We start from the raw sequence: 14,004 nt of genomic DNA on the forward strand, positions 1-14,004 counted from the left end.
TCATAGCAATGTCTGCTCCAGTGATGATTATAGTAGTGTCATACCAGTGTCTGCTCCAGTGATGAACATACAAGTGTCTGCTCCAGTGATGACCATAGTAGTAGACAACCAAAAGCGAACACAAAAGGGACATAGCCCTAAGAATGATAATAAACTATATAATATAGAAAAGTAAACAATCTTTATTAGAAATGATACAACAGATATCATGGAATATAAAAACTAATGGACCAAATATAGAGATACAAACAGTGAGGTCAGATGTAAAAGACCATGAACATGCAGATGAAGGAATAAAAGCAAAAAAACGGGTGTCTTCCATGCGCTACTGATCGAGGTAGTCATCCATATCATCCAATATGTGAAAAGTCGGAGATTAGTCCGTGGAAAAAGGATTTATTGAATATAACACGACTGTTTGACAATGAACAGTTTCAAAACCGGACCGGTTTCTTCCTCAGGTAACAATACAGATACGTAACAGGGTGGAGTGTCGGTTAAATAACCGATTAAAAGGTCAAGTGAGGACAAGAACTACCGGGTCGGGTACATAGATTAAACAGAGTTGCATATCGAATAATACATATGATTACAAAACAATTTAAAATAAGTAAAACGATTAAAAGTGTGAGTTTGTGTAATGGTTAAAAACATAGTTACTTTTCATATTTTATAAAAGGGAAATATCTGATCATTATATAAAAACACTAAACAAAATAAAATCTATATGCACATATATATATAAATGTCATATACACATGTATTTTATCGGACAAATACCACTGTATAAAAACTTTGATAATCAAAAGGTCTTAGTTTAAAAAGGAAATTTGTTTAAGTGGGGGGATAAATTTAAAAAGATTTCTGATCAGTTCAATGACACAAAGAACACTAAGATTTTCGTTATAGGTGACTATATATATCACTATATAGGAATCGGCAAAGACCATACCTATATAAAAAAAAGAAAAAAATGTATAGACACAGAATTTTTCTAAATAATAAAAACTATGACTCTGTTTTTTAAAAAAAAGAACATTAATGTCCAGTAAAAAATAAAAAATATTAAATAAAAAATCAGTACTTTTCTATGGAAATGACATAACTATAGAGCAATAAGGAAACATGAATTTTGTATACATACAGAATCCGCAGAAAAAATATTATGGCTTAAAACTTATGAATCTTTATGGTTAAATATAAAAATAGAAATAAACATATATATAAAAAAGGACTTTAGAAACAACTATAAAGAGAATGATACTCCATTCATATGCTAAAATATCCTTTACGGTAATCACTTTAAGGGTTAAGAATACTATGAAATAAATTCTTTTTAAATTTATCCCCCCACTTAAACAAATTTCCTTTTTAAACTAAGACCTTTTGATTATCAAAGTTTTTATACAGTGGTATTTGTCCGATAAAATACATGTGTATATGACATTTATATATATATGTGCATATAGATTTTATTTTGTTTAGTGTTTTTATATAATGATCAGATATTTCCCTTTTATAAAATATGAAAAGTAACTATGTTTTTAACCATTACACAAACTCACACTTTTAATCGTTTTACTTATTTTAAATTGTTTTGTAATCATATGTATTATTCGATATGCAACTCTGTTTAATTTATGTACCCGACCCGGTAGTTCTTGTCCTCACTTGACCTTTTAATCGGTTATTTAACCGACACTCCACCCTGTTACGTATCTGTATTGTTACCTGAGGAAGAAACCGGTCCGGTTTTGAAACTGTTCATTGTCAAACAGTCGTGTTATATTCAATAAATCCTTTTTCCACGGACTAATCTCCGACTTTTCACATATTGGATGATATGGATGACTACCTCGATCAGTAGCGCATGGAAGACACCCGTTTTTTTGCTTTTATTCCTTCATTTCCTTATTGAGACTTCATAGTCTAAGTTCTCAAATCGGGTCCTATGCTGCAAATCTGATCCTGACACCTGCATTGTGAAGCTGCCCACATCGTGGAGGCTATCGTTTTTTGGAATTTGTTATACTGGATGTTATGCTCCCAGCATAACTGCACCAGGTGAGCCATTTTCAGTCTTTGTTCACACGCTGCTTACCACAGTGTCATGCACTATTGTGCGCTTTGTGTTTTTTCTATCTCCTTCTAGTTCATGAACATGCAGAGTCAGCCAACCTTGGGAAGTCAAAAACCACTCAAATAACCCACAGGGAAATGAGTGTGCACATAGAATAACAGTGCCCAGATAGATAGAGAGATATATCCTATCTATGCATATGATAAATAGAAGTGAGCTATAGACAATCCTAACACAGTACCTGGGCAGAAAAAGTAAGGCAGGGTACAGCTATGATAGTACATATAAGGACAAAGCTAAATGTCATGTAGAAATCTAATGCCGACACATACCCTGAGACATGATGGGGAGCGGAACAGACGACCCAGAAGGAAGGATGAAAGAACGCCTCGACGCGCGTTTCGCCAAGCAGACCGGCTTCGTCAGGAGGCTAGGTGACCTAAAACTAAGGGGGCTTATATGGAGATAGGCTATGGTTAGCCTCAGCTGTGACGGGCGCAAATCGGCGCTAGATACGCCCACCGAACGACACTCACATCCCGGGACGCGCCGCACGTCAGATGACCAGGCGTCGCATGATGACCTCATCTGAGAGTCACCATGGCAACGTCAGACGCTAGGCGGCACTCCCGGGTGTGGGTCGCACAGCGCATGCGCAACCAGCGTCTGTGCACATACCACGGCTAAGGAAACCAAAGTAACAAGGACGGGACAGGTAAATGAATGACAAGAGTGGGGCTAATATAATAAATGACCCAAAAAGGGTAAGACTGGCCAAGGATTCGAAAGAGGTACATAAAAAAGGTACATAAGAATTAATATATGTCATACACTAAAAATATCCAGCGCATACAATCATATATCCGATTATATTGTTACTTTGGTTTCCTTAGCCGTGGTATGTGCACAGACGCTGGTTGCGCATGCGCTGTGCGACCCACACCCGGGAGTGCCGCCTAGCGTCTGACGTTGCCATGGTGACTCTCAGATGAGGTCATCATGCGACGCCTGGTCATCTGACGTGCGGCGCGTCCCGGGATGTGAGTGTCGTTCGGTGGGCGTATCTAGCGCCGATTTGCGCCCGTCACAGCTGAGGCTAACCATAGCCTATCTCCATATAAGCCCCCTTAGTTTTAGGTCACCTAGCCTCCTGACGAAGCCGGTCTGCTTGGCGAAACGTGCGTCGAGGCGTTCTTTCATCCTTCCTTCTGGGTCGTCTGTTCCGCTCCCCATCATGTCTCAGGGTATGTGTCGGCATTAGATTTCTACATGACATTTAGCTTTGTCCTTATATGTACTATCATAGCTGTACCCTGCCTTACTTTTTCTGCCCAGGTACTGTGTTAGGATTGTCTATAGCTCACTTCTATTTATCATATGCATAGATAGGATATATCTCTCTATCTATCTGGGCACTGTTATTCTATGTGCACACTCATTTCCCTGTGGGTTATTTGAGTGGTTTTTGACTTCCCAAGGTTGGCTGACTCTGCATGTTCATGGTCTTTTACATCTGACCTCACTGTTTGTATCTCTATATTTGGTCCATTAGTTTTTATATTCCATGATATCTGTTGTATCATTTCTAATAAAGATTGTTTACTTTTCTATATTATATAGTTTATTATCATTCTTAGGGCTATGTCCCTTTTGTGTTCGCTTTTGGTTGTCTACTTGTATTAAGGGACCCCTTTTCATGCCATTGTTTTGGTTTGAGGTTTTTGTAGGTTTTTCGATGACCATAGTAGTGTCTGCTCCACTGATGACCATAGTAGTGTCACAGCAATGTCTATTTCTGTGATGACCATAGTAGTGTCATACCAGTGTCTGCGCCAGTGATGACCAAAGCAGTGTCTGCTCCAGTGATGACCATAGTAGTGTCACAGCAGTGTCTGCTCCAGTGATGACCATAGTAGTGTCATACCAGTGTCTTCTCCAGTGATGACCATAGTAGTGTCTGCTCCAGTGATAACCATAGTAGTGTCATACCAGTGTCTGCTCCAGTGATGACCATAGTAGTGTCATAGCAATGTCTGCTCCAGTGATGATTATAGTAGTGTCATACCAGTGTCTGTTCCAGTGATGACCATAGTAGTGTCATAGCAATGTCTGCTCCAGTGATGATTATAGTAGTGTCATACCAGTGTCTGTTCCAGTGATGACCATAGTAGTGTCATACCAGTGTCTGCTCCAGTGATGACCATAGTAGTGTCTGCTCCAGTGATGACCATAGTAGTGTCACATCAATGTCTGCTCGAGTGATGACCATAGTAGTGTCATACCAGTGTCTGTTCCAGTGATGACCATAGTAGTGTCACAGCAGTGTCTGCTCCAGTGATTACCATAGTAGTGTCTGCTCCAGTGATGACCATAGTAGTGTCACAGCATTGTCTGCTCCAGTGATGACCATAGTAGTGTCATACCAGTGTCTGTTCCAGTGATGACCATAGTAGTGTCATACCAGTGTCTGCTCCAGTGATGACCATAGTAGTGTCTGCTCCAGTGATGGCCATAGTACTTTCATACCAGTCTCTGCTCCAGTGATGACCATAGTAGTGTCATACCAGTGTCTGCTCCAGTGATGACCATAGTAGTGTCATACCAGTGTCTGCTCCAGTAATGACCATAGTATTGTAATACAAGTCTCTGCTCCAGTGATGACCATAGTAGTGTCTGGTCCAGTGATAACAATAGTAGTGTCATAGTAATGTCTGCCCAGTGATGACCATAGTAGTCTTATAGCAATGTATGGGGTCTATGTAGCGGAGCGGACACCACCCCTCCATACTTACCTGATTCTACCTATGGGTAAGCTTTGTGACCTAGCAGTCATGTTTTCAATTAATCACTACTTTCTATGATATGTATTGCAGCTTTTCCTGCTTATAACCTCCTATCTATGGAGATATTACTTTTTTCTCTTATTTCTCTGAGAAATGGTGTACTACTGTTATGATGAAATTGAAGTAGATGTGTATCTAATTATTCATATAACTACCCCTAGATGATAGGTAGTAACAATATTTGGTGCGGTCTCCGATTATACTAGAGTCGTCTCTTTATGTCATTTTAATTATTTATTGTGTTTGTGTAATAAAGATTAAAACTTTTATATATATATATATTGGTGTTAAAGGCTCTTGTTTGTCTCTTTGTGGTATATGGATTATCATGGAGCCGCCTAGATGATATGGGGGGACAGTTTTGGTTCAAACAGCTCCCAGCCCTTGTTACAACTCTGTTTGGAGTCTATATATTGATTATAGCAATGACTGCCCCAGTGATGACCATAGTATTCTCATAGTAGTGTCTGCTCCAGTGATGACCATAGTAGTCTGATAGCAATGTCTGTACAGTCATGACCATAGTAGTGTCATAGTAATGTCTGCCCCAGTGATGACCATAGTAGTCTTATAGCAATGTCTGCCCCAGTGATGACCATAGTAGTCTCATAGTAGTGTCTGCTCCAGTGATGACCATAGTAGTCTCATAGCAATGTCTGTACAGTGATGACCATAGTAGTCTCATAGCAATGTCTGCTGTAGTGAGGACCATAGTAGTCTCATAGCAATGTCTTCCCTAGTGATGATCATAGTAGTCTCATAGCAATGTCTGCTCCAGTGATGACCATAGTAGTTTTAAAGCAATGTCTGCCCCAGTGATTACCATAGTAGTCTCACAGCAATGTCTGCGCGTGATGACCATAGTAGTGTCTGCTCCAGTGATGACCATAGTAGTGTCATAGCAATGTTTGCTCGAGTGATGACCATAGTAGTCTCATAGCAATGTCTGTCCCAGTAATGACCATAGTAGTCTCACAGCAATGTCTGTCCCAGTGATGACCATAGTAGTCTCATAGCAATGTCTGCCCCAGTGATGACCATAGTAATCTCATAGCAATGTCTGCCCCAGTGATGACCATAGTAGTCTCATAGCAATGTCAGCCCCAGTGGTGACCATAGCAGTGTTGTAGCAGTGAATAGTTCTGATTCGGGTATGTTGTGTCTGATGTGGGTGTTGTAACCCCATATACATAAACCTGTAACATGAATGACCCATGTCCTCCTCACCTGGTGCCCGGCCTCCTCCAGAAGCTGCTTGGTCTCTAGGAGAACTCGTCTCATACTGGGATTAGGCTGAAAAAAGCCGTCCTCCTGATAGTATCCAATGCGGAGAGGTGTGACGGAGGAGAATGTCTGCAGAACACAGGGCAGGGGAGGTTTAGGAAATACTAAAGACAGGTCAAAGTAACGTTATTACATCAATAAATGATCCCCATCTAGTCCAGGAAGCCCCATCATTGTATCCTCGGGGTCCCCGCCCCCACCTCTCCTCATCCTCCCCATGGACCCCTTTCATATAGAACATCATTTTATCTCACTACCTTCTCATTGAAATAAATTGGAGGAACACTTGGGTCAAGATGAAACATCTCGTCGCACCATAAAGCCTTCATGGTCAGCACCAGACTGTCCACGTCTCTCGCCATTGGCCCGATGCAAAATGCCACTGAAATCAGAGACACAAAAAATGTGCAACTCATTCCCCCGCCACGTAATAGACACGTGTCACATGTCGCCCCCTATGGTCACTGACACCTCCTGCTCCCCTCACACCCGGAAGCTGGGATACAACAGCCCATGTCACCCCATCCTTATTTCTAGAGAAAACGTCAGCAGTGATCGGCAGGGTCCAGTATCGCAGCTCATCATTGACACGTCTTGCACCGTATGACGATATTGTGGCTGTCACTGACCTGTGTGAACTGGATCTAGATCATTAATGTTACGTACAATTAACTGTGGATGACTCTGTTCTTCAGGTGCGGTGGATCTGTCTGACCGCTCTCCTATAGTTATTGAATTCACTTATTGCGGACTGCTTAAATAACAGAAACCCCTGACTGAGGTCACAATTCACACTGACGTATACGTCCCCTGAGCCGTCACTGCCAGATATTCATCCCACAATGTACGTTACCTGAAAACATCCCATCAATACAGGGACGGACTCCGAACATGCTGCAAAATGAAGAGAAGTGGATAAGAAGGAGCGCAGCCGCCACATCCAATCACTAACCCTCCTCAGCCCGGGCCACACAAACTTCAAGATCCAGGGCGTCCAGCTGAGAACCCCCCCCCCCCTACAACAACATTGGCCACATTTATTACCCCGTTTACATCTGATTTTGGTGAAAATTGCTCAGGAGAAAAAGTTGCATCTAAAAAGGCGCCAATTGTGATCTAAGATTTCGAAAATTTATCAACTTATCACTCCAAAAACAAACAAACAGGAGAGGAAAGTGGCCGTGGTCGGCTGAGAATGCAATTTTACACTCATTTATTATCGGAGGCACAAATATCTAGTTGCTTATAGCGAATAACGAAAAACCGGCAGCAGATTTATATAGAGACAAGCAAATTAGTGAACGAGGCGAAATTCTCACCAACTGCCCTCTCCAATTTCTGTATTTATGTTTGTTTATATGTGTGTGTATAATGTATGTGTATATATGTGTGTGTGTGTATAATATATGTGTATATGTGTGTATAATGTATGTGTGTGTAATGTATGTGTATATGTGTGTGTGTATAATGTATGTGTATATATGTGTGTGTATACTGTATGTGTGTGTATAATGTATGTGTATATAATGTATGTGTATATATGTGTGTGTATAATGTATATGTATATATGTGTGTGTATAATGTATGTGTATATGTGTGTGTGTGCGTGTGTGTGTGTGTGTGTATAATGTATGTGTATATATGTGTGTGTATAATGTATGTGTATATATGTGTGTATAATGTATGTGTGTATATATGTGTGTGTGTGTGTATAATGTATGTGTGTGTGTGTGTGTGTGTGTGTGTGTGTGTGTGTGTGTGTGTGTGTGTAATGTACTGTATGTGTATATGTGTGTGTGTATAATGTATGTGTATAATGTATGTGTATATAATGTATGTGTATATATATGTGTGTGTGTGTGTGTGTGTGTATAATGTGCGTGTATATAATGTGTGTGTATAATGTGTGTGTATAATGTATGTGTATATGTGTGTATAATGTATGTGTGTATAATGTATGTGTATATGTGTGTATATGTGTGTATAACGTATGTGTATATGTGTGTATAACGTATGTGTATATGTGTGTATAATGTATGTGTATATGTGTGTATAATGTATGTGTGTAATGTATGTGTGTGTATAATGTATGTGTGTATAATGTATGTGTATATATATGTGTGTGTATAATGTATGTGTATATGTGTGTATAATGTATGTGTATATGTGTGTATAATGCGTGTATAATGTATGTGTGTGTATATATGTGTGTATAATGTATGTGTATATATGTGTGTATATAATGTATGTGTGTGTGTGTGTGTGTGTGTGTGTATATATGTGTGTATACTGTATGTGTGTATATGTGTGTATACTGTATGTGTGTATATGTGTGTATACTATATGTATGTGTATAATGTATGTGTATACGTGTGTATACTGTATGTGTGTATATGTGAGTATATAATGTATGTATATGTGTGTGTGTGTGTGTGTGTGTGTGTGTGTGTAATGTATGTGTGTGTATAATTGTATAATGTATGTGTGTATATGTGTGTATAATGTATGTGCATATATGTGTGTATAATATTTGTATATATGAGTGTATACTGTATGTGTGTATGAGTGTATACTGTATGTGTATATATATGTGTATATTGTATGTGTATATATGAGTGTATACTGTATGTGTTTAGGTATGTATATGTGTGTGTATTTTCTATATATATAAGTGTATACTGTATGTGTATATTTCCTGTATACTGTATGTGTATATTTCCTGTATACTGTATGTGTATATTTCCTGTATACTGTATGTGTATATTTCCTGTATATTTCCTGGATACTGTATGTGTATATTTCCTGTATATTTCCTGTATACTGTATGTGTATATTTCCTGTATACTGTATGTGTATATTTCCTGTATATTTCCTGTATACTGTATGTGTATATTTCCTGTATATTTCTTGTATACTGTATGTGTATATTTCCTGTATATTTCTTGTATACTGTGTGTGTATATTTCCTATATATTTTTTGTATATTGTATGTGTATATTTCCTGTATACTGTATGTGTATATTTCCTGTATAGTTCCTGTATACTGTATGTGTATATTTCCTGTATACTGTATGTGTATATTTCCTGTATATTTCCTGTATACTGTATGTGTATATTTCCTGTATACTGTATGTGTATATTTCCTGTATACTGTATGTGTATATTTCCTGTATACTGTATGTGTATATTTCCTATATATTTCTTGTATACTGTATGTGTATATTTCCTGTATATTTCCTGTATATTGTATGTGTATATTTCCTGTATATTTCCTGTATACTGTATGTGTATATTTCCTGTAAATTTCCTGTATACTGTATGTGTATATATCCTGTATATTTCCTGTATACTGTATGTGTATATTTCCTGTATATTTCTTGTATACTGTATGTGTATATTTCCTGTATATTTCCTGTATACTGTATGTGTATACTTCCTATATATTTCCTGTATACTGTATGTGTATATTTCCTGTATATTTCCTGTATACTGTATGTGTATATTTCCTATATATTTCCTGTATACTGTATGTGTATATTTCCTATATATTTCCTGTATACTGTATGTGTATATTTCCTGTATATTTCCTGTATACTGTATGTGTATATTTCCTATATATTTCCTGTATACTGTATGTGTATATTTCCTATATATTTCCTGTATAATGTATGTGTATATTTCCTGTATATTTCCTGTATACTGTATGTGTTTATTTCCTGTATATTTCCTGTATACTGTATGTGTATATTTCCTGTATACTGTATGTGTATATTTCCTATATATTTCTTGTATAATGTATGTGTATATTTCCTGTATATTTCCGGTATACTGTATGTGTATATTTCCTGTATATTGTATGTGTATATTTCCTGTATACTGTATGTGTATATTTCCTATATATTTCCTGTATACTGTATGTGTATATTTCCTGTATATTTCCTGTATACTGTATGTGTATATTTCCTGTATATATCCTGTATACTGTATGTGTATATTTCCTGTATATTTCCTGTATACTGTATGTGTATATTTCCTGTATATTTCCTGTATACTGTATGTGTATATTTCCTGTATACTGTATGTGTATATTTCCTGTATACTGTATGTGTATATTTCCTGTATACTGTATGTGTGTATTTCCTGTATATTTCCTGTATACTGTATGTGTATATTTCCTGTATATTTCCTGTATACTGTATGTGTACATTTCCTGTATATTTCCTGTATATTGTATGTGTATATTTCCTGTATACTGTATGTGTATATTTCCTATATATTTCCTGTATACTGTATGTGTATATTTCCTGTATACTGTATGTGTATATTTCCTGTATACTGTATGTGTATATTTCCTATATATTTCCTGTATACTGTATGTGTATGTTTCCTGTATACTGTATGTGTATATTTCCTGTATACTGTATGTGTATATTTCCTGTATATTTCCTGTATACTGTATGTGTATATTTCCTGTATAGTGTATGTGTATATTTCCTGTATATTTCCTATATATTTCCTGTATACTGTATGTGTATATTTCCTGTATACTGTATGTGTATATTTCCTGTATACTGTATGTGTATATTTCCTATATATTTCCAGTATACTGTATGTGTATATTTCCTGTATACTGTATGTGTATATTTCCTGTATATTTCCTGTATACTGTATGTGTATATTTCCTGTATATTTCCTGTATACTGTACGTGTATATTTCCTGTATAGTGTATGTGTATATTTCCTGTATACTGTATGTGTATATTTCCTGTATATTTCCTGTATACTGTATGTGTGTATTTCCTGTATATTTCCTGTATACTGTATGTGTATATTTCCTGTATACTGTATGTGTATATTTCCTGTATATTTCCTGTATACTGTATTTTTATATTTCCTGTATACTGTATGTGTATATTTCCTGTATACTGTATGTGTATATTTCCTATATATTTCCTGTATACTGTATGTGTATATTTCCTGTATACTGTATGTGTATATTTCCCATATATTTCCTGTATACTGTATGTGTATATTTCCCATATATTTCCTGTATACTGTATGTGTATATTTCCTATATATTTCCTGTATACTGTATGTGTATATTTCCTGTATATTTTCTGTATACTGTATGTGTATATTTCCTGTATATTTTCTGTATACTGTATGTGTATATTTCCTGTATATTTCCTGTATACTGTATGTGTATATTTCCTTTATACTGTATGTGTATATTTCCTGTATACTGTATGTGTATATTTCCTGTATAATGTATGTGTATATTTCCCATATATTTCCTGTATACTGTATGTGTATATTTCCTGTATATATCCTGTATACTGTATGTGTATATTTCCTGTATATTTCCTGTATACTGTATGTGTATATTTCCTGTATATTTCCTGTATACTGTATGTGTATATTTCCTGTATACTGTATGTGTATATTTCCTGTATATTTCCTGTATAATGTATGTGTATATTTCCTGTATACTGTATGTGTATATTTCCTGTATAGTGTATGTGTATATTTCCTGTATACTGTATGTGTGTATTTCCTGTGTATTTCCTGTATACTGTATGTGTATATTTCCTGTATATTTCCTGTATACTGTATGTGTATATTTCCTGTATATTTCCTGTATATTGTATGTGTTTATTTCCTGTATACTGTATGTGTATATTTCCTATATATTTCCTGTATACTGTATGTGTATATTTCCTGTATACTGTATGTGTATATTTCCTGTATACTGTATGTGTATATTTCCTAGATATTTCCTGTATACTGTATGTGTATATTTCCTGTATACTGTATGTGTATATTTCCTGTATATTTCCTGTATACTGTATGTGTATATTTCCTGTATATTTCCTGTATACTGTATGTGTATATTTCCTGTATAGTGTATGTGTATATTTCCTGTATACTGTATGTGTATATTTCCTGTATATTTCCTATATATTTCCTGTATACTGTATGTGTATATTTCCTGTATACTGTATGTGTATATTTCCTGTATACTGTATGTGTATATTTCCTATAGATTTCCTGTATACTGTATGTGTATATTTCCTGTATACTGTATGTGTATATTTCCTGTATATTTCCTGTATACTGTATGTGTATATTTCCTGTATACTGTATGTGTATATTTCCTGTATAGTGTATGTGTATATTTCCTGTATACTGTATGTGTATATTTCCTGTATACTGTATGTGTGTATTTCCTGTATACTGTATGTGTATATTTCCTGTATACTGTATGTGTATATTTCCTGTATACTGTATGTGTATATTTCCTGTATACTGTATGTGTATATTTCCTGTATATTTCCTGTATACTGTATGTGTATATTTCCTGTATATTTCCTGTATATTGTATGTGTATATTTCCTGTATACTGTATGTGTATATTTCCTATATATTTCCTGTATACTGTATTTTTATATTTCCTGTATACTGTATGTGTATATTTCCTGTATACTGTATGTGTATATTTCCTATATATTTCCTGTATACTGTATGTGTATATTTCCTGTATACTGTATGTGTATATTTCCCATATATTTCCTGTATACTGTATGTGTATATTTCCCATATATTTCCTGTATACTGTATGTGTATATTTCCCATATATTTCCTGTATACTGTATGTGTATATTTCCTGTATATTTCCTGTATATTGTATGTGTATATTTCCTGTATATTTCCTGTATACTGTATGTGTATATTTCCTGTATATTTCCTGTATACTGTATGTGTATATTTCCTTTATACTGTATGTGTATATTTCCTGTATACTGTATGTGTATATTTCCTGTATATTTCCTGTATACTGTATGTGTATATTTCCTGTATACTGTATGTGTATATTTCCCATATATTTCCTGTATACTGTATGTGTATATTTCCTGTATATTTCCTGTATACTGTATGTGTATAATTCCTATATATTTCCTGTATACTGTATGTGTATATTTCCTGTATACTGTATGTGTATATTTCCTGTATATTTCCTGTATACTGTATGTGTATATTTCCTGTATATTTCCTGTATACTGTATGTGTATATTTCCTGTATATTGCCTGTATACTGTATGTGTATATTTCCTGTATATTTCCTGTATACTGTATGTGTATATTTCCTTTATACTGTATGTGTATATTTCCTGTATACTGTATGTGTATATTTCCTGTATACTGTATGTGTATATTTCCTGTATACTGTATGTGTATATTTCCTGTATACTGTATGTGTATATTTCCTGTATACTGTATGTGTATATTTCCTGTATACTGTATGTGTATATTTCCTGTATACTGTATGTGTATATTTCCTGTATATTTTCTGTATACTGTATGTGTATATTTCCTGTATATTGTATGTGTATATTTCCTGTATACTGTATGTGTATATTTCCTGTATACTGTATGTGTATATTTCCTGTATACTGTATGTGTATATTTCCTGTATACTGTATGTGTATATTTCCTGTATATTTCCTGTATACTGTATGTGTATATTTCCTGTATACTGCATGTGTATATTTCCTGTATATTTCCTGTATACTGTATGTGTATATTTCCTGTATACTGTATGTGTATATTTCCTGTATATTGTATGTGTATATTTCCTGTATACTGTATGTGTATATTTCCTGTATACTGTATGTGTATATTTCCTGTATACTGTATGTGTATATTTCCTGTATATTTCCTGTATACTGTATGTGTATATTTCCTGTATACTGCATGTGTATATTTCCTGTATACTGCATGTGTATATTTCCTGTATAC

At 35.3% G+C, this 14,004-nt stretch overlaps 1 protein-coding gene across 2 annotated transcripts in view; it reads right to left on the reverse strand.

The window, feature by feature from the left end:
* LOC142657511 (vitamin D3 hydroxylase-associated protein-like) overlaps positions 1 to 14,004 on the reverse strand; it is a 124,964-nt gene that overhangs the window by 50,748 nt on the left and 60,212 nt on the right. For both annotated transcript variants that reach the window (XM_075832547.1, XM_075832546.1), the window contains exons 6-8: positions 7,061 to 7,101; positions 6,465 to 6,589; positions 6,151 to 6,276 (exon numbers count right to left, since the gene is read on the reverse strand). In XM_075832547.1, the coding sequence (XP_075688662.1) occupies positions 6,151 to 6,276; positions 6,465 to 6,589; positions 7,061 to 7,101 (292 nt within the window). The remainder of the gene's footprint in view (positions 1 to 6,150; positions 6,277 to 6,464; positions 6,590 to 7,060; positions 7,102 to 14,004) is intronic.

The sequence above is a fragment of the Rhinoderma darwinii genome, chromosome 7 (genome assembly GCF_050947455.1).
Source record: "Rhinoderma darwinii isolate aRhiDar2 chromosome 7, aRhiDar2.hap1, whole genome shotgun sequence".
Lineage (NCBI taxonomy): Eukaryota > Metazoa > Chordata > Amphibia > Anura > Rhinodermatidae > Rhinoderma > Rhinoderma darwinii.